This window comes from Micrasema longulum, unplaced genomic scaffold (genome assembly GCF_059751315.1).
Source record: "Micrasema longulum isolate JH-2025_06_02 unplaced genomic scaffold, ASM5975131v1 h1tg000175l, whole genome shotgun sequence".
Lineage (NCBI taxonomy): Eukaryota > Metazoa > Arthropoda > Insecta > Trichoptera > Brachycentridae > Micrasema > Micrasema longulum.
Genome location: NW_028277380.1, coordinates 50,350 through 73,109, shown reverse-complemented (window position 1 = coordinate 73,109; position 22,760 = coordinate 50,350). Strand labels below are relative to the sequence as shown.

The 22,760-nt window shown below is 30.5% G+C and overlaps 1 protein-coding gene across 1 annotated transcript in view; it reads right to left on the bottom strand.

Moving 5' to 3' along the window:
* LOC148283957 (ABC transporter G family member 20-like) overlaps window positions 1-22,760 on the bottom strand; it is a 98,036-nt gene that overhangs the window by 46,171 nt on the left and 29,105 nt on the right. The window contains exons 4-5 of the mRNA XM_088242892.1: window positions 13,842-13,935; window positions 6,718-6,880 (exon numbers count right to left, since the gene is read on the bottom strand). Coding sequence (XP_088099018.1) covers window positions 6,718-6,880; window positions 13,842-13,935 — 257 coding nt within the window. The remainder of the gene's footprint in view (window positions 1-6,717; window positions 6,881-13,841; window positions 13,936-22,760) is intronic.

The following is a 22,760-nucleotide window of genomic DNA, read 5'->3' as shown; positions in this document are numbered from 1 at the left end:
CAACCCTTTTGGCCAGTTACGGGCCGTTTTTATTTCTATCAAACTTTAAATGGGAAATTATAAATGAAAACATTCGTTTCAGATTTTGAAAGTAATATGGTTCCAATCGTAAAAATATTCTTTAAATACTGAATACATTAAAAATCATATCCCCAGTTTATGAAAATACCCTATTCCGATATTCTGAATGAATTCGGTCCATTTGTCTCTGATATAATTATATGATAATTATCTTCGACAGGTAGGCAGATCAATCGTGTTATTCAATTGTATCGCCTCGGATGTCGATATATTTCATGACAGTGGGATATCTCTTAGGAGGGCTATTTCCAAATTGTAATATGTAAGTCAATTTTACATGACAATTTACATTTTTTTTTCTCTTTTCTATTTTTTATTTAATAAATCTGATAAGTATATTTGTAATGTGTTGAGAATTAATTGGATGTAATGTTCTCAATGTAACTAAAATAAATAAATGAAAATAAAAATGAAAAATGAAAATAAAATTTATATGAAGTTATTAAATTTATAAAAATACCGTATTTATTTATTTATTTAAACGCCTTGTAGGCTTTTAAACGTTTAACATATATTTGTACATAAAGAACAGACATATTTTATACAAAAGTAGCAAAAAATTGATAATGAATTAATAAGAAAAAGAAAATAAAAATATATAAAATTAATCTTACATATAGTACATACATACATATATTCTACTAGAGAGAACAGAAGCTCATTTTTTTCCATCGGTTATATTAAAAGAATCTTAAAATTAGAAGAATGTAGAAAAATAATAATGAAGAATACAGATATAAGTTAATTAAAGGTATACAGAATAAAACAACATAGTATTATTTAAGAATTTAAATTTGGAGATAATAAATTGATACACTGCCTTCGAAAATTCAAAAGTGTTGTATTAAATATATCTATATCATTTGCGTATTCGTTTGCAAACACATGAATTCTCCTCATAGGCGAGTGTGCACTGTAGTTAGTTGTAGATACATTTATATAGAAGAGTTTATTAAATCGAGTAATCCGGCCGGGCACTCGAAAGTTAATTAGTTTTAACAGTTCGGAACAGTCAAATATTGAATTTAATATTTTAAATAAAAATAATGAATCACTTAATTTTCTTCTAGTTTCTAATGTGTGTAAATTTAAATATTGATTCAAGTAGGTATAATTTATATGTTCAACTGGAATACCTAATTTAAAATTAACGAAACGTAAAAAATTATGTTGAATTCTTTCGATATTATTTATATGCACTTTATAATATGGTGACCATATAACCGAGTTGTATTCAAGTTGACTACGTACTAAAGCAACATATAAAATTTTCATTACATAGACTGAGTCAAAGTCTCTAATCGTTCGCAACAGAAATCCGAGAGTTTTCATGCTTTTATTAGTTATGCTCTGTATATGATTAATGAAGTTTAATTTTTCATAAAATATAATACCAAGATCAGTCATTTCAGTATTGGTAATAGACAAAGTTTGTGCTACCATTCGTGTTTGTATATGGTCCTGAGGAAGAATAACAGCTTCACTCACTAATATGTACTTCCTCAACGCTACAACCCTCGGCGGGTCTCAGGTTCCTCCAAGAAACATCCGCATCCGGTTCTATCTCTGGCTGCCACCTTCCAGTTATTCTGCCCCAGAGCCTGACAGTCTACCACGACATCATCCAATCATCGCAGTCTGATCTGCCGAGGCTTTTTCGCCCTACTGGGTCGTTAAACAGCACTTTTTTGGAGGCTTCAGATCCCCCATGCGCATGTGTGGTAACGCAATAAGTTAATTTTAAGAAAAAAAAGGCAATAGGGAAATATCACTTTTTTTTACATTTTTAGGTAATATGGATCTATGAAATACTGTCCAGTAAAAAAAATTGCTACTTAGAAGTAACATAAAAAAAAATTGATTTGTAATTTTGAATTCCCGCAAAAACGGTGATTGCATTGGCCACGCCCCCTATACGCCACGATTCATGTTAATTTTCAACTTTGCTCGAAACCGTTTAAATTTTTATAGAACATCGTCACAAATCTCAGGAGACTGCTGCGAGATATTTCATAAATTTATAAACTACAAGCGGACCCGACAGACGTTGTCCTGCCCGAACGTTGGGGTGTCTGCTATTACTTTGGAAAAATACTATTCATTGATAAGCAGGTACCTAGGTACTTGTTTATGGTTGAATTCCAAAACATAAAGTAATTCATTTTCAAATATAGTTTTTTTTTTGCAAAAGTCAAACTCGGCTCTTCTCACCAACAGGGGTGCACTTTATTCATAAATGCGATTTTCAAAAATGTATTGAATGTCGGTTAATATTATTTTGGTATTACCAAAAATCCAGTAAAATAAAATAAATGGGAAGAAATTATACGGAATGTTAGGAAAGAATCTGATTTGGATCCATAAAAAGCAAACGATGTTTGTTAACATTCAAAAACAAACTTTTTATACACAAAAAAATAACATCCTTCCATTTTTTCTGTACATGCATTCTCGTCGAATGCAACTCTGGTAGGTCGATGAATACAATTTTTATGCTCTTAATTTTTTTTTACAGATTCGATTGAAAATTTTAATATCTACGAACACGCGCAGCGCAAAGATCTACATTTCGATGAAAACCGCACGTTTATGGGTTTAGCCGTTTAGAAGGAGTTCAGCGACATCACACGTATAGAAAAATTATATATATATATATATATATATTTATAAAGATTAACCGTGTTGTTCAGATGTTTATTGAAGTATATGTTTATGTAATAATTTTTATTTTTTCTATTATTCAATAATGTACAAGCTTCCACTTTTCATTATGTTGTATCCCAACTCAATACAGGTTTTTTGGCATCATAGACTTAAGAATTCGTAATTTATTTTTTTTGTAATATATAATATGTATTTGTATTAATAAATAAATAAATCTTGACGTCACAACTGTAAATGCTTTTTTGCCTCCTCTTTCACAGTAGTAGCCGCTCGACTGTGGAATAATCTACCCACTAATGTTAGAGACGCCCCTTCTTTACTTACATTTAAGTCAGGATTGAAATGTCACTATCTTAATATTTAAATTGTTCCTTTATCCTTTTTCTTTCCTTCCCATTTTCTCTCCTCTCTTTATAGTATAGTGTTATTTTTTTACATATAATTTTTATTTTGTTCATCATTGTTTTAAATTTTTGTATAAAATTGTAAGATTCAATATGTCCATGTATTTATAATTTTCTCAAACTGAACGGTTTGGGTAGGTAGGAAGAAATTGCCTTAAGGCAATATGCCCGCCCTTATATGTATATATATATAAAGTGTCAAATAAATGCCAAACATATCGCGTTTTCTTGGTGACATATTTAAAAAAAAATTAATTTTCAAATTTATATGTGAAAACATTTCTCCACAATATCCATATTGATTTCGAAAATAGAATTAATTATTCCAAATCCATTTCATATATTTTTATTTGTATTCGTAGTATGTAATATTTCCTTACCATGGATTCAAATATTCTGAGTATTTATTGTATGCCTAGTACCTAGCTAAAACCTCGTATACCTATTACGTAATGAACAATAGATTTCAAAGATGAAAATCCACTGTGAACTATTTTATAAGATGCATTATAATAGGAAATTATCCATTATGTATGCGGTGTTAAATAATAGCGCTACTTTCGCAACAAAGGTGTAACAGATACATACATAAAAATAAAATTGATGACGTTGAATGATAGCAGTTAATTCCATATAATTATTTTATTTATGTGTGCGTAGCATTCAAAATCTCCATTCATTATTTTATTAAAAAGAAAATAAAAAACAAATCTTAATTCGATTTTATTGACAGTAGGGTATTTTAACGTATCAGGAATAATTTATTGTGTATGCAGATAATTCGTAGAATTACATATTAAAATTTGGGAAAGCATTCAAAATAAAACACTTTTATTGGATTTAATTATATTTCTTTTTTAAATCCTCTATGTGTTTTGTCTTTTTAATACTCGGAGCGCCGGCCGAATACACATAGAATTTACTCTGTGCCCGGCCCATTTTTGTGAAATTTCATGTTTTGTGAAGGGTTTCTTAAACGTATCATTAACATAAAAATATAAGGTTAAATCAATTCATACTTCTCATCTTTATTTGAAACAATTGAATAAGTCATTTTTGTGTGATAGTTTTGCCAACATTGGCCTTTATGGAGAGCCACATTGCAATTTTCGCTCATATACCTACAGCGTCTCATTCCTTCATTTGTGCTTTGTATCCCGAAGCCGTGTAAACACGCGATTATAATAACCACGCGTTGTGTCCCGGACTCGTGTTTGCACGTTGTTTACCAGCAGCGAAAAAGTACTCATAAAAGTCACAAGATGTCAATAAAATGGACTTTTTTGAACAGCTGGTAAATCACGTGAAAACACGGGACCGAGACACAACGCGTGGTTATGTAATCACGTGTTAACACGGCTCTGGGTTACAAAGTGTTAAGATCTCCCAAGTAGCATATATTTTCAATCATTTTTTTGATAATCATGTTTATATTAATGTTTGCTTAATCCTGTCCTATAATATTAAGAATTTATCAAAATTCTTTAAATAATAATGCACATTTGTCTGTGCTTTTCCCCGTGCAAACAGCGAGTAACAGAATAACCAAGAGTTTAATGATCTTCGTGGTGTAGTTGTCAGCGCGTTTGCCTACCACGTATGCTCGGGTTCGATTCCCAACGTGGTCGAGATGAAATATTTATTTAAAAAAGTATTTTCACACTAGAATATTTCATAGTCGCTGGACTGTTACCTGAAACGTAACTAACCATCGTACCTTCATGTAACAAAACTGATCAAGATACACTGCAATTGGTGTGTGAATTCAGTGCTCTATGCACCACTAAGTGCGAAAAAGAAATGACAATAATAATTATAATTATGCTCTTTTTGCTATTTGGGCGCAAATTTCCAGCCATAAACACAAAAATCCGGATTTCATGCTTCACGTTTTACGATTTTACTTGCATTCCCCCTCTCAATTCCCCGCTTTACCAGTCACTTACATTTAGAAAGACTTTTGTGTTATTCACTGTGTGACAGAGAGAGCAGAGCGATGCCATGTTATAGCATCCTCTTGCAACAGCATTTTATGAAATAATTTTTTTTTCTCAGAAAACACAAAATATTATGAAACAGTTTTATAAACACTATCATAACAATCATAACTACATTTTATCATATCGTTTAAGTCGTATTTAGCTTGGGTATTCCTGCTATCCCATCAGGAACTCGAGATTTTTTAAAACCTAACGCACGGAATGGCTTTCCTTAGAAAGAATTCTTACTTATTATCTGGGCCTCGATTACAATGGGAAGATAATGACGTTATACCTTCACCTTGACGATATAGTTGAAGATATTTTTTTTTCTAACGATTGCGAAGATACACCGCCAACCCCCCCCCCCCCCCCCTTCAGGTTTTGGGTGGGTACATCGATATGAAACAAGGGGAAGCGTACGTCACGGTACACATATCTACGCTCTAAAATGACATAGCTTCATATGACGTCATAGTTAAAGATAAAATACTCCCGACCGATTACGAAGATACGCTACCGTCTCCCCACCATCAAATTTAATGTAAGTACATCGGTTTGTATTGATGGATCCCCTCGATCGATCCCCTCGATACATTTATCTACGCATTAAAATCGACAAAAATAGTTTTGTTTCACCGAGCAATTTTTGCTTTAATAACGATTTACTTAAATTTTTAATAGTTTTGAGGTTGGAACTTTTTTTCTCAATAGCCTATTCAAAATATAAAAGAGAAATAAGTCAATTTTATTTATATTTTATAGTCGAATTTCATTCGACTTAAAACTGTAAGTTTCCGAAACGAGTAGCTAGATGTGAAAAACAAAGTCACTAGATTCTAGCCTATTATCATATAAAAGTATCTAGGCGTAAGAAAGTTGCCACCATAAAAAAATAATTAGTTATAATATTTTTTCCGTCTGTTTTACTATCTTCCGGAGTGAACGTATCGAGACGTTAAAGGAGCCGGCTTTGTAGTCGTTCGGTAGATAAATACAGACGATATAAAGCATTTTGTCTTGGCCAGTGTCAATTTTTTTTTAAAAATCATGTTCAAGCGAGCATTTTTTGCTTGAATTGGGAATTATTAGAGTTTATAATCTTTTTATCACAGAAGCCTATTTTAAATAAAAATAAGAATTATTTTCAATATTAATGAAGTAAGGAACGCGAACTAATTTTTGCGGTCATTCATTGGTTTGTTTCGATCATATGATGTCGATATGGCAAGTAGGTATAACATACCGAGGAAGATACAGATAGTACTGAAGTTAAGCATACCGTCTCGATATATACAGATGAAGAGAGCGTTCATAATTGAGGCTCTGATCCCAGATTCCTTATCATCCTAATGAAAAATTTATATTGTAAGTATTTTTAATAATTCGTTTATATGTACAAGCTCCATCTGCCCACTAAAAACCACTGTAATTTTATTTAAATACATATTTTTAAAGTGTTAGTAAATAATTTTTTTGGCTAGTCTGATTTTCAGTTTGCTGGAAGATATTGCTTTTAGCAATAAGTCCGCCAAAGCGCATACATTTTCGTAATTGAAGTTTTAATAAAAAAGTCCTATTGTATTTACCGCTTTGTTCTACGATCACAGGTTCATCATGGCCCCCATCAGCCTTGGACTGCTTGATGGAGAGGATAAGGAAGGCTTCCTCCAGAGTGGGACAGTTGAACCTGGCCATCAGTGCATCGGGAGACTCTTCAGCCAGGAGTTCCCCTCCTCTCATAAGACCGATCTAAACAAAAATTAAGTATTTTTATTATTTCTGATGTTGATGCATTCTTGAATACATTATTTACTTCGAAAACAATTTTAAACACATTTCAAATGATTTTCAAATGCATATTTTGCTTAGAGCAGTGGTCGGCAAACCGCGGCTCGCGAGCCGCGTGCGGCTCTTTAGCCACTCGAGTGCGGCTCATTAGTTATCATATATCATTATTTAGTCTACAGGTTCTATAGAAGAACTTCTAGGACTATTGCTTTTTGAATTATTGAGGATATTGCAAATACTGTAATCGAACGCACGGAGAAGCATCATATTAAACTTTATGAAATTATTTCAATTTCAACATACGGAGCTAAAATTATGATCGAAGTCAGAACGGTTTTTCTATTTTGCAAGCAAAAATTATTCACAAGATGCTTTTTTACCATTGCATCATTCATCAAGAGGCGAAAAATTTCAAATGTTATGGATTCGACGATCAAGATTGTCAACACAATTGTCGTTAAATCTCCTTTACATCGCTAATTTAAAGAATGTTTACTCAATAACAGAGAGTAAATATGGAGATCTTTACTGCATAATACGGTTCGTTGGCTTTGAAGAGGAAACTGTTTAACGAAAAGAAATTTGGCTCTCAAAATAAATCTTAACCGTCGTAATGCTGATCTTTGTCTCTTTTGACTTTTGAGTTTGCCGACCACTGGCTTAGAGTAATAATACGCCACTAATAGAGTCGTTCATACGAACAAAAACCATTATATGCCACGAAGTTAGCTACAGTTTACAGCAATACAACGGGCCGAAGGTTCTCAGGTCGTGAACTGCAAGCGCCCGTTCAAACCAAAAATTTGGAAGGCTTTTGTTCTACGATTCTATGCAATACAGCTCTTTAAGCGGGAGCGAGTGATTACTTAGAGATATTTGGAATACATTTTGGAATACGAAAAGTATTTTGAATACATTTTGAAATGTATTATTTTGAATACATTTTGAAATGCGTTATCTTAAATACATTTTTGAATGCATCATAGAGTACAGATACAAATATCATTATTTCGAAAACATTTTCAATTACATTTCAAAAGGTATTTCGAATATATTTTATAATTCATTATTTCGAAAACATTTTCAAACGCATTATTTTGAAAATCTTATTTTAAATAAATAGGCACGAAGGTTTTCACGGTCACGGTTATCAATTTGTTTCTTTTTTGGGTGATACCGTGTGTGTTGGGTTTGTTCCGACGTTTCGGCTAACATTGCAGGAGCCATATTCAGGGTAAACTAAGTGTCACTTATTTGTTTATAAATTTGTATAAACCACTTAATTTTTTATTTTTTTAAATTACACTTCGACCGGTTTCGAGGTTACTACCTCATCGTCAGGAATTTAACTAACTTATAATTAAATACTATAAAGAGTATTGCTTTCAATAATGGCTATGAACTAAATTTAATTGACAATATTTTGAATAAAAAACTTAAATTAAACTATAGGAAAAAATACTTATACAGTTCCCAAAATATTTCCAATAAAAATGAGAACTGGCGTAGAATTTTGTACATTAATTCATTTTCTAATAATATAGCACAAATTTTACCTAACAATATTAGGCCAGCTTTTTATACTAAAAATAACATAGGTAAAATATTAACAAATTGTCAAGATAAGGATGATAAATTAAATCATTCGGGAATTTATAAACTAAATTGTTTAAATTGCCAAATTTCTATATTGGAAGTGAGAATCAAAGAACATATAAGATGTCTGAGTAATAATAATTTTTCAGAATTCGCAAATCATCTTATATCCGAAAACCATGAATTTAATCAAGAAACGTGTGTAGAAATTTTGCATGTCAATAAAAATGGTTTTCGTTTAGATAATTTAGAACGATTAGAAATTAGTAAAGCCATTAATCAAAAACTTCAAATAATAAATAATCAATTAAATTTAACTTCGAGTCCTCTTTTAAAACTATTCCCGTTATGATTTATTTTATCTTCTTTCTTTCTCTTTCTTTCAATTTTTTGTCTCTTTCATACAATATTTCATTAAATAAATAGCAAGGCGTGTAATTATAATAGTTTAATTCCTGACGATGAGATAGTAACTTCGAAACCGGTCGAAGTGTAATTTAAAAAAAAAAAAAGAAAAAAAAAAAATGAAGTGGTTTATACAAATGTATAAACAAATAAGTGTAAAATGTCATACCACAAAGTGAAAAATGTTTTTGATAACAATAACATAAACTAAGCGTTTTGTAACGTCGGAACAAATCCAACACACACGGTATCATCACCCAAAAAGAAACAAATTAATTATTTCAAATACATTTTCAAATACATTTATTTCGAATACACTCTCATATGCATTATTTCGAACACATTTTCAAATACATTATTTCGACTACAATACTTTGAATACATTTTCAAATGCATTATTTCGAATAAATTTTCCAATCAATAAATAAATTTGCATACTTTTTCATATGAGATTTATCTGACTGAATTACTTAACCTACAAGAAAAAATCAGCAGATGAAAGAATTATAGGAATATGGATGTTCCAACATGGAAAAAATGGTAAATGATACACAGTATGTAAGGTTCCCACTTAAACCAACAAATGACAGGTAGGCTGAGCGAATTCTAAGAATCCCTTATTCACTTCTCAATGTTCTCCATCTCTGTTGTAATTCGTACATTATCAATCCATGTTTACCTATGTCGTACAATGACGAAGTCCTCTTTCTTTTGATTCTACGCTTTGCTAAATCATGTCATAATAATTCTTAACCAATTACGTTAAGTTAGCTGATCTAACACTTATAAATTATTATAGCCATGCGTAATATAATATAATGGTTAACAATTCTCCATACTTATATTACGCCATTTCATGCGCCATCAATTTCTATATGAATAAATTAAGCATTTAAAAGATTGATGTAACATATCCGTAAAAAAATACCTTATCGGAAATCTTGTAGGAAATAAAAAAATATGGCGAATTTCCTTGTACCGACATTACATGTAATTTAATTTATGAAATTAGCTGTTATTAGTGAAGTCCTGGTGCCAACCCTTATGCATGGAAGCGAGTAAGGAATTGGAAAAATAAAGATGAAAGTAAATGAAAGAATGCTGTCGAAATGTGCTCTGTGTATGCTAAAACGGAATTATTACTCTGACGGTAAAACTATGCACGACAGGTGAAAAAAAATGACAAGATCATTTCGCGACAAGATCTGGACTTTTTTGGTGTCAGCCTTTCTAGTTTTAAACAATCACAAAGATCTGGTATTTCTTCATTTTGTCTTGAGGTAGTTAATTGAAAAAAATCTCTTATTGTTTTTATGTATATTTCATTTTTACTTTTTATGTTTATTCATTTACATATGTTTTTTTTTTTTCTTTTTAAAACTAGTATTTTAACCGTATCTTATTTAAAAAAAAATTATAAATGGTATATTCTGTAATTTATTTTTGTTCTTCAATTTTTATTATTATCGGTATGTTTTCCAATTTATATTTTTGTTTAATTTCTTAATTACTCATTTTATATATTATAATGTGTATTTGTGGTTCAATTTTTATTATTATCGGTATGTTTTATAATTTATAATAATTGTGTCTCATTTATTTACTATTAATGGCATATTTTCTAATCTATTTTTATGATTCAATTTTTATTATTATTACTTGCATGTTTTCTAATTTAAATTTATATTGATTTTTTATAATGTTATTATTATTCTTTGAATTTATTAAGCATCATTTAATGAAATTGAAAATAAAAAAACACATGAATAAAATAAGGTCCTTCCTAAACACAGGAATTTCCTAGCTAGTCGGGACCTGAAACAAATAAACTCTGTACATTTTAAAACTGTGAAATACTAAATAAATAAATAAATAAATAAATTATTATTCTGTCCTAGATTTAATTTTCTTTATTTAAATTTTATTTCTGTTGTGCTTCTCGCTACTGTCCGTGGCCCTGTTATAGGTCCTGTAGGATATACAGATCTGGTAGCTTCCAAAAAGAATTTCAAGGCTTTTAAAAAGTTTTGTAATCATTTCGGCGAATTGACCATGTCCAATCAATTTAATCCCAGTCAGTGAAGAATTCACTTCCTCCTCTTCTCAATTCAATGAAGTACATATTATGTACTTCTGGATTACTTTCTTTCAGCACAAAGATGCTAAGGCTACCAGATTTCAGAGAGCTTCTTCGGGCAGCTTTTCTTGTTTGACAACGAGCAAATTTTCCGTGTATTTGGGCACCGCCAAGGAGACTTATGTCCTCAGATGCGGTGTGCGGTATGTGTTGGGCAAGCTGTGTTTGTATGTATTATAAGGATATGTGTTTGCTATTTCTTGAAAAAACAAAGTCCGTTAATACATGAATAAAAAAATAAATTATGTAAGGTTAAGATAAGCTCTATCGACAAAGCGAGAAAAGAGTCCTGCGTTGGTTTGGACACGTAGATCAAGTAGACGGCGAAAAAAGGGCTAAAAATACTTATAGTCCTTAAAATATAGCTTGATTAGAATGACATTTGTCAGAAAAAGTGACGACATAACTTTGTAGTGACGTCTAAAGAATTATTTATATTGACACACGAAAAATCATTCGTGTTAATTTTTTTTATACCATGCTTGACACATAAATCAACATAAATATATAAAACCAGCAATATTTTGAGTCTGTCTAAATTTTTGTAGACAAGGACGGGATTCAACTCCCCGGGGAGCTGTTTATATTAACATATTAAAACAGGTCAATGGCTGGTTTGAGTGGCCACTTTACACACTGTGTAACTTCACAAACATCAACAGATGAAAGAGTTGAAGGAATATAGATGTTCAAATATGGGCAGAACGGTGAATGTTACACAGTGTGTAAAGTGGCCACTTTGACAGGTCATAATTCCTGTAGATGCCTAGACTTCTATATTACTTTATCTTAAATGTTCTTTATCTCAGTTGTAATATGTTAATATAAAATCAGCTTTAAAACTTAACTAACAATAAAATAAACCTAATTATTAACGACGTTCTTAGAAGGTTACATCATTTAGAAATAACGTTAAAGATGGGACAAATTGATGGAATAAAAAAATTATTCATTTGATGTTCATGAAAAAAGTATAAATGTCTTATTTTTTGGTGATTAATTGTGTTAAACACACAATAATAGGTTGGTTTTAACGTTTTTATTTCAATTTTCGGAAACAGAGTTTCATAATTGCATGAAAAAACTGATAAAATCGATTTGATTAGTGATTAGTAATTTCCTATCAGTAATGACATTACTTTGACAGCTGTCATTCTAATCAAGCTATATTTCAAGGACTATAGAGTGCAAATGTTAAGAGGAAACGCGGTCTGCTTATATTTCATACATATTCTCGTATTTTCTCCCTAACTTATGGCACTAAAGAGATGATGTTTTTTTACGCAATACAGATATTTACCATTAGCGTGTCTCTATAGTTTTGCTTTTTTGATCAATTGATTCCTACCAGAGCTAGAACCATCCAAAAACCCAAAAAGCGCACAGTTTTACCTGTTAAGTTAAGCATAATCTGTCCGATGTGCAGTTGCCTTTTTCGCACAATGTATTTGTTATTTCAAAAAAATGAATTGAATTGAAAAAATTCAATTTATTTATATATACGCCTAATGGGCATTTTTAAGGACATATTTATATATAGAATATTATTAATTAGAAAAGTAGAAAGACACAATGGCATTGGTATGGTATTTTATTAACATAGTATTGAATTTTTTTTAAATCGTTGATTTTATTTTTTGCATAAATCTGCCCCATAATGTTAAGAATCTAAATTGATTTATTTATATATACGCCTTGTGGGCATTTTTAAGGACATATTAATACATAGAAAATTATTATGAAGAAAGGTAGAAAGACACAATGGTATATAGTAGACTTTGTGGGAGTGGAAGCGGGAGAGAGGTGTTTATAATTGAATTTGATTCAGTGATCGTTTGAAAGAAGACAACTTGTTATCAAAGAAATCAAGACTGGTATGTTTGTCGGCAGACCTAAGAATTCTGGGCATAGGGGAATGAAAACCATAGTGAGTTCTATGGTTATCCGTATAAAAGAGAAGTTTTGTCAGAGGTTTCTAGTTGGGATATATAATTTTATTGAGCTCAGTAGTTCAGGCGCATCAAAGAAATACAAATTCTTCAAAATAAGTCAATGAGGATTATACTCAAAAGAAATATCTATTCTAATGTAGAAATAATGCACAAAGAAATTGGATTGCTCACAGTAATGCAGCAAATTAAATATAATGTAGCAATTTTTATGCATAAAATAATTAAGGGGATGAATAAAATAAAAACAATAATTAAATTTAACCGACAATGTCATACATATGAAACACGGGATAAAAAAAAGATAAGATTACCAATGAGGAGAATAACAGAATCTCAAAACTCATTGTACAAGGGATTGAAGCTGTACAATGAGTTACCTGAAGAAATAAAGGAGATAAAAAAGATCGAAATATTTAAAATTAATTTGAAAACATACGTTATTGAGAATTTTTTATAAAAACATTGTAATGTTATTAAAAGTTTATATTAGTTCTGAAAATGTTATGAACTAACTTAATAAAGCATAAATAAATAAATAAAGAGTGAGTTGAGAATTTCAAATAGGACTAGAAGGTCGGATTTATTTCGACGGTCTTAAAAACAAGATATATTTAAGCTAGTTTCTAACTCATTATACATATATTGGTTTGTGGATAAGCCCAACCTCCAGCCTATCTTTCTCAAAAATCGATGTTGAACTGATTCAATATTCTTGATGTGAACATCATAATACGGAGACCAGATAACAGAGGAATACTCAAGGTGCGGGCGAACTAGGGAATTGAAGAAGCGAAGTGATGGTTTGATGTCGTGTTAATATTTATAATATTACCTTGTCGGCTTGTCGAGCTTCTTCTATGTAATGTGTCGTGATGATTACAGCCACTTTGTTCTTTGCTGACAGTTCCACAAGATAATTCCATATTCTGTAATAAAACGAACACAGTACATTAAAATTATTTATGTTTAAAGCATTAATTTTGTGGTCAAACATTTTGACTAATGTTAGTAAATATTTGTATATAACCACTATCCGACTTTTTTAGCCTACCGGTTTCGAGACGTACCAGTCTCTTTTTTTTAAACACTTTATATACATATACAATATATATACATATAAGGGCGGGCATATTGCCTTAAGGCAATTTCTTCCTACCTACCCAAACCGTTCAGTTTGGGAAAATTATAATTACATGGACATATTGAATCTTACAATGTTTTACAAAAATTAAAAACAAAGATTAACAAAATAAAAATGTATAAAAAATTAACACTATGCTACGAATATAAAAAAAAAACACTATATTATGATGAGAGGAGAGGGGGTGGAAAGGTGGTAGGTTTATTTATTATTCATTATTGCATTTAGCCGGCGCGGCGGTTGGCAAGCCAAGTGTCAAGAAAAGCAGTCGCCATGGTAATTGTAATTTAATTTTTACTTTTTTGATACTCATTGCTTTTTTGCAAATGTAATATATTTTATTATTTTTTATAGTAAACGCCGATTTTTCGCCAATGAACTGTATTTATTTACGAGGATAACAAAAAACGAACTGACGCGAGCGTTAACTTAAAAATTACACACGCGTCGACTTATGACTGGGATAGCTTAAACATGTTCATAGTGATCGCTCAAATGCTTAACATGTTTTTAAGCACGTCGATAGTTATTTGTGATTCAGCTACTGGTGGATAAGCCCTGTAAATGCCTAGACTTCTTTATTATTTTCTCTAAAAGGTTCTTCATCTCTGTTTTAATACGTCAATATTAACAGCTCCCCAGGGAGTTGAATCCAGTCCTTGTCTTCAAAAATTTGGACAAACTCAAAATATTGTTGAATATATTATAGTTGATATATTTACTAGATTATACAGGGTGTTCATTAAACCCCATCACTTCCGAAACCACGATGATCAGTATGAGCAAGAAGACATATTGGCACATTAAAATATTTTTTTGGAACTAATAAAATTTAAAAAAATTAAATATTAAAAAAAAGCAAATGGTTGCTTACTTCTGCAGGGCAGAAACGAGGAGGGTGAGGGGGAAGTCTGATACTGCGGCGCAGTTTCCTCACTGCTCCCCTGCAGAACTTAGCAACCATTTGGTTTTTTTTTAATATGTAATTTTTTCTAAATTTCTTTGTCCTAAATATTTTTAAAATATACTAATATGTCTTCTTGACCATACTGACCATTGTGGTTTCGAATGTGACAAGGTTTAAAGAAAACCCTGTATTTTTATTTTCATTTATTTATTTTATAAGTGTTTGGCTAGCATTTTAATATATTTATTAAATTCTGATTCTTTATTTAAATCGTTTATTTCCAAGACCCGCTATCATGCCGCTAGACCAGTGTTTTCCCCGGTGGGGCGTACGCCATAAAAATAAATAAAAGCCTTCTGTCTCTCCTTAAATCGTGGTCAAAAGTATAAAGTCTAATAAAGGTTTTATTGAATTTTACTATAAGTTCTTGGAACTTTTTCATGGATAAATAACAATGTATTTTATCATAATAAAATATATCACACATAATAAACGCTATTCATTCCATAGTGTAGAATCTAACTTGAAGAAATCATACAATGCATCTATAAAAGATGACATTGACTTAATCGTATTGGCTTACGTATTCAATTATTGATAGGTTTACTATTTTCTACGACTATTATTATGTGCCGTGTCCGGTTTGATAAAGAATACAGTTCTGTTTGAAGTGAAATAGAACCGAAATCATAGATGAGTATTTTTGACTCGATTGAGAAAAAATCCCCAAAAATAAAAATCGAGTGGATATAAGTCCGCCTTATGTAGTTGTGGGCCGATTACACATCGGTACAATTAAAGTGGATTGATTTTTATGATATTATTTTTTATTTATTTACTAATATTGGGATTTTTTTATTTATTTACTAGAATTGGGTTGTGGTCCTGTGGCTAGTGTCTCGGACTCACGGACCAAAGGTCTGTGGTTCGAATCCCACTCTACCCCAACTTGATTCCCATTTTCTAATAGTGAGTTATTTATATTTGGGTAAATCATAAGAACACACATATATTTTTATTTTTTTTTAAATAAAAAAAATATTAATGCTTCTTTCAGGTTTAAGTTTGTATTGTGTTTGAAAGAATAAAAACAAGCAATTTTTTTGTAAATTATATTCGACAAATTTTAGTAGGGATTTTGATAAAAAGTATGTACAAATAAAATTATGCATTGTCAGCCCTAGATGAAATTATAAAAAAATCTATTCTAATGTGCGGTCAAAATTAGAGCCTTAAATTTACTTTTTATTTTTTCCACATAGTAAACAATGGTTAATAATAAAAACAATGTGACCTCACTGGGGTTACCCGTGCCGAGGACACTTAACAATATACTTCATTAAAAAAAAAATTTACGTGTGAGAATATACAATTATTTATGTTATATTCTCACGAATATATTTTCTCGTTTGACAACGAGCAAATTTTCCGTGTAGTGGGCACCACCAAGGAGATTTACCTCCTTAGGTGCGGTGTGCGGTATGTGGCGGGCTAGCTGTGAGAATATAAAATAAGACTTAATATACACAGATAACAAACAAAATATTCAGACAGTTTCAGACACTACGTATTTATGCTTATATTTACCTATGTTATTTATATTACAAAACGCATAATAAAAAAAACAACATAAACTATACATTTGTGGAGCAATTGATTCAATATTGGTTTAGGCGAATGAGACAATCCATTTTACTTCTACATAGCTCCACTATCCATTTTTTTAGCCTTTTTAAACATTTTCTCGTTACTTATTGAAGATCTAGGCGGAAAAACGACAAATGTCACATAAATTAAATTTTACAGGAAAGCAATAAAACTTCTCAATTTCTAATGACACAGGATTTTCTTTGCCGTTGATATTGTAAAATATAGGCAATACAATAAAAACATAAAAAAACGTTTCATTTTTGTCTCTTTTCAAATAAAAAATACATAATAAAATAATCGCGTGACATTTGTTGTTTTTCCAAAAATTACGCACATTTATTGTTTTCCCAAAAATTAAGCAAATTTGTTGTTTTTCCACCAAATTGGTGGATAAAAAATGCACCTATCTTGTTAAAAATCAGGAAAATGCTTAATTTATCTAACCAAGCATTAAGATTTTACTTGTGATATGTATTAAGGAGGAATAAAACATTGATTTTTATTACATGGACGATGAAAATTTATTAAAAGAACAAAATTTATTTTATTTTATTTTATTTATTTCGAATACAAACAGATGTACAGGTTAAATTAATATTAAAAAAATAAAAATATAAATATAAAATGTAAACATAGTAGGGCCTGCCATCCAATTATATGTATTCACTAAATAATACTGTAATAAAGCGACGACGGCTTGAAGTTTAAACTATATAAATAATAAATATACTATATATTAAAATAAGATAAATATGGACAAAACAAGGAGATAGTGGAAAGGAAAAGAAGGAAATTGATAAGGAGTGGTAAAGGATGATTGAAGGAAAGTGAGAGTGGAAAATTGCATTTGATTTATTGATTAAACGAATTATGAATGAAGAGCATGAATCAAGCCTATTAATTCTCTTCTGTACATATTGTATGTAGTGTTAAATATATCAAGACTATTAATTTTTTTGTTAAATGTTTCACATATACGAGGGATTGTAGAATGTTTCCGATGATTAGTTTTAAATTTACGAATATAGAAAATATCAGAGAGTCTAGTTGGCCTGGAGGGGACACGGTAAGCAAGTAGATTAATTAGTTCCGGGGAATCGAATTTATTATTGACAATTTTATAAAGCAGGATCTGATCAAACATATCTCTTCTGTGTGCTAATGAAACAAGGTTATAAAATTTTAATGAAGCTAAATAATTTGGAAAATGCAAGTGAAATTTGTATTCTAGTTTTTTCAGGAATTTTTTTTGAACATTCTCGATTCTATTAATATTTAATTTATAAACAGGAGACCAGATAGCAGTGCAATATTCAAGATGGGGGCGTACGTAAATAATTAAAAAAGGAAAAAAGTAAAATTGTAGAACGAAAGATTTAAAAACTAATCGCTAACACCTTCACTATCCACTTCAATGTCGTCTTGCACATCATTATCACTTATTAAATTTTCATAAAATATTTTATTTTCAGGATTTTGTAAATACTTTGTCAATTTTATCATATCGTTTTTTTTTGCGGCCTTTATGGGTACTAAGCCGGTGTGTTATTTGTCGGAGAATTTTTTTTCGGACTAAAAATGAGTCCCATTGACCCATAAAGTTTTGCTTGGCAAGAACTTCACCCACCCTATCTTTGTCTATTTTGTATTTTTTGATTTTTCTTAACTCGAAGTTTTTTCCAAACGACGGCTTAAAGATTTGTTTCAAGAAATCTTTCATATTATAAAAATCCGATGATTCTGGCTTGACAAATATGCTATGAGTCAATACTTTTACTTTGCAAATCTTATTATTTTATTTTTTACACTCATTAACAACCCTCTTTTTAGGTTTCTGAGATACTTGCACACTCAAAACATCCATTTTAAGTAAAACAATTCAGCTTTAGTACAAAATAGCCTTAAATTGAACGTTCACCTTCAAACTGCACACTAAAAATGACAGTTAGAAAGAAAAATACTGTTTTTAAACAATTTGTGAAGGACATATATTGTTTTTCCACAAACACGAAATTTGTATCTAGTGATTCAGTGGGTATTGGTTGTTTTGACCTTATTTATAACTTGTATCGGAAAGAGGGTGGGCACTAGATAATATAAAGGCAATTAAACAGTTTGACAAAATTTTGGACATTTGCTGCCAAGGTCTTCAATTGATTTAATGGACAGTGGACGTAGGTTATAGATTTCAATTGCATAGTACTCAAAATCCGTTTGTGCGAAAGTGGTATTAGTTTGTATTTGTTTAAGTTGTCTTTGTGTTGAGGGTCTAGTGATTATATTATTTGTATGTGTTGTATTGTTGGGGTTATGTCTTTCGTTTGAGTGAGAATAGTTTTTAAATCTGTTAGCGAGTACTGGTTTACCATATAATTGCTTTGGTGTCATAAGTTGTGATTTGTGGAATATTTTTTCAGTAGATGTCTATATCGTAACTCTAAGTATTATTTTAATTATGGATTTTTGTGCAAAAAATTCACCATTTATAACTGTGTCATCGTACCACCCCAATTTTACGGCAAAATTGAAATGGTGAGCTTTCTTTTAAGTGATCGTCAACGTCAGGGGGACCGGACATGACACGCGAAGAAGAAACATAATATCTTTCGCGACTAGTCGTTACTAGGAGCATTCTCTCGCTCCAATTTTTGGCCACCTTTTCCAACAAATCTGGCGTTATTTCCAAACAGTGCGTTTAATATTTGCTTTCAATGCCTCAAGAGTTGTTGGTTTGTTTTCATAGACTATGGACTTAACAAAGTCCTATAGTAAATAATCCAATAGCGTCAATCCACTGCATGACATAACCAATACTATTTTAAATATCATCAACTTTTCTGCTCACTCAAATTTAAAATACACATTTGGTCATAATATTCATAATTACAATACGCGTTATTCAAGGAATCTTCACATGTCTAAGTTTCGCTCAACAAAGTTTGGCAGTAGGTCCTTGGAAAATATTGGCCATTCCGAATATAATAAACTGCCTGATGAGCTAAGACACGAAAAACTCAATAAAAAATCCAGAAGTGTCGCAATCAAAAAATATTTCTTAAATCTTTTTGAAATTAATAATTATTAATGTTGTTTGTATAAGATGGTGTTTTATGTTTCTTATACAATAATGTTTTCTTTTCATTTTGGATGTATTAATTTGTATGATATTATGTATTGTCAAAAAATGTTTTTTCTTATGTACGGTCCCAAATGAGTTTCTAATAACTCCTGGGAGTATAATATGTAATATTTGTATTTTATGTTTTTTTTTTTTTTTTTTTTTTTTATTACTGGAAACATAAAGGCCAATCAACAGAACCATTTCTGAAAATCACGCTGTCGCCAGACTTGTCACGCAATCATGGTTTCACGATGAACCCGATATGTTTGGTGAACTGATTTTTAAAGTAATTTTCTACAATTCGCAAGCGTTGTTTGAGAGATAGGCATTCCATTATAAATTTGAGTATTGTTACGGAGTACAATGTAGTGTTTGCGCGAATGTTACGAAATCCATGGACAGTCAGACGAACAAATATATTCAAACTCCAGGAACTAGAGATAGGAGAAAGACTAACATCGAGGTGTGAAAAAAAATTCTGCAGTTCTTCGAACATATTTCCAGAGGAAACTCTGGTAGTTTGGAGAAAACTATCCTCCTGGAAATTGTTGAAGGGACAAGGTCGCGTGGACGTCAATCGACAAGAACGAGCGGCTTTGTCATTGAATTATCAGAACTTTCACTGACAAATCATCGCTTCAGTTCGTTTTAATTTGTTTTTTTAATTTTATTTTACAGAAACAGTCAACAATGATATAATAACATAAAAAAGACGGTTTAAAGACAGACCAGCGAAGTTTCTAAATAAAAATCATACACATTAAATTGTCGTACTACAAAAGGGTGTGTTTGAGTGTATTTGTATGAGAGTAAGTGTATAGGTGTATTTGTGTAGGAGTAAGTGTTTAGGTGTGTATAAGCGTGGGCATAATTAAAGAGCAAGTGAAAGCGTATCGCAGCCAAAAAGAACGAGTCTTAATATTGAAATTTTAACTTAAATATTAAATTCAAACTTACATCAGAATAGAAAAATGTGGGAATGGGTGGCAAAATCATTGAATAGCTAACAAGTTATCTCTTTTAACGACCACAAATGGTAAAAATAAAATACAAATATAGTCAAATGGAGACTTGTGATTTTGGGATACCTCAGGGTACGGTGATAGGTCCGCTTTTATTTATTCTCTATGTCAATGACATATTTTGTCAAAATTTAAATAAAAAAATAATATCATATGCCGATGATACGGTTGTTTTAGTTGAGAGAGTTAACTGTAACTCAGTAAATTTAGTAGCTAATGACGTTATAAATAAATTGAAAATAAGGTTTGACTAAAATATATTATCTTTAAATACGGAAAAGACAAACATCATTCCATTTTTTATTAACAAAACTAATTTAGATTCAGTAGTAAAAATAATAATTCACCAAAGCAATTGCAACAAAACTAGCTGCGATCTTACATGTTCAGTACTTGATACAACAGATAAAATTAAATATCTTGGTGTATACATAGACCAAAACTTAAAATGGAAAGACCATATTAGTGAACTAGTTAAACTAATTAGAAATTGTATTTATATATTTATTAGATTAAGGAATATTTAAAAAATCAACAATTTAAAATAGCTTATTACTCAATTGTACAATCTGTGTTACAATATGGTATTGTAAGGTGGGGTGGTTCATATGCCAAAATATTAAACCCTCTAAAATAGTAAAAATATGAATTAATAAAGTAATTCTAAAGAAACCCTCAAAATTCAATACGGAAAGTCTATTTAAAATATTTAAGGTTCATACAGTAGACACCCTTTATAATATAAATTATATTTTAAAAATTTATAAAGAAGAAAAAATAAAAGAAATTGAGATGAACAAGTCACTCAGATACCAACATAATATTAAAATCCCCATATTACACACAAGTCATGGTCAAAATAGCTTTGTCTTTAAAGGTGTAAAAAATTATAATAATCTTCCCAATGAACTAAAAAGTATTAACAATAATATATTAATAAATAAATTTAAAGTAAATCTAAAAAAAATTTTTGAACGCGTGTAACTACATTAATTTTGACAAGCAAGAATGTATTATTGTTCTTTGATTTTTCTTTATTTATCCTATGGTTTTTTTCTCATGTACTCGTATTAAAAATAATAAAAACTCTTATAAATAGTCTCTTTTTTGAAGAGTTACAGTGATAACATTTACTAGATGCGTAAAAGTAGATATGTATGGAATTTTTAAAAAACATGTACCTTTTATGAAATTTATTAATAAAAAATAAAAAAATATTTTTAGGTAAATTAAGGGACATGTTAAATATATCAACAGATGAAAAAAAAGTTCGACAAGAATAATAGACGAAAGAGTGTTGTGCATAGTTAGTGCTACAGACTGGCACATGGAATAAATACTTATTTCTTGTCACGCAAAAGGCGACATTAAGATTAATTTTGATGAGTAGGTTAAAAGAGTCTTCATTCAAGAAACTAAAACACAAATCAGCAGAAATAAAGCTTTTTTTACGAAATAGGCATAAATAATCACTACAACTTGAGACAAAATTCGTTAAAAAAAACAAAAAAAAATACTTAAAAAAAAAAAAAATAATTTGATTTTATAAATAAAAAGTTTTTCCGCACTCTTGTAAATCAATTTAGTTAAAAATGGTATGTTGGACAAAAACGAACTGAAGCGACGAAATGCCTACAGGATAGCACAAGATCGTTCCAGATGGAGGGAGGTTGTCTACAGACGAGCCATTCCTGAAGACGGGCGTGATCACCATCCGCAGACATGAGGCGTGGATTAAAAAAGACAGAGTCCAAATGTATTATAAAAAAAGATTATCATCATTATTTTGACAAGAGACAGTTCTATCACGACAAAAAAAAACACAAAATTCCGTATGCATTTATAAAAACAAATTAGATCCAGAAAGCAAAGGATTGTGCTCCCTTACTTGCCTAGAACTAGAATAAACG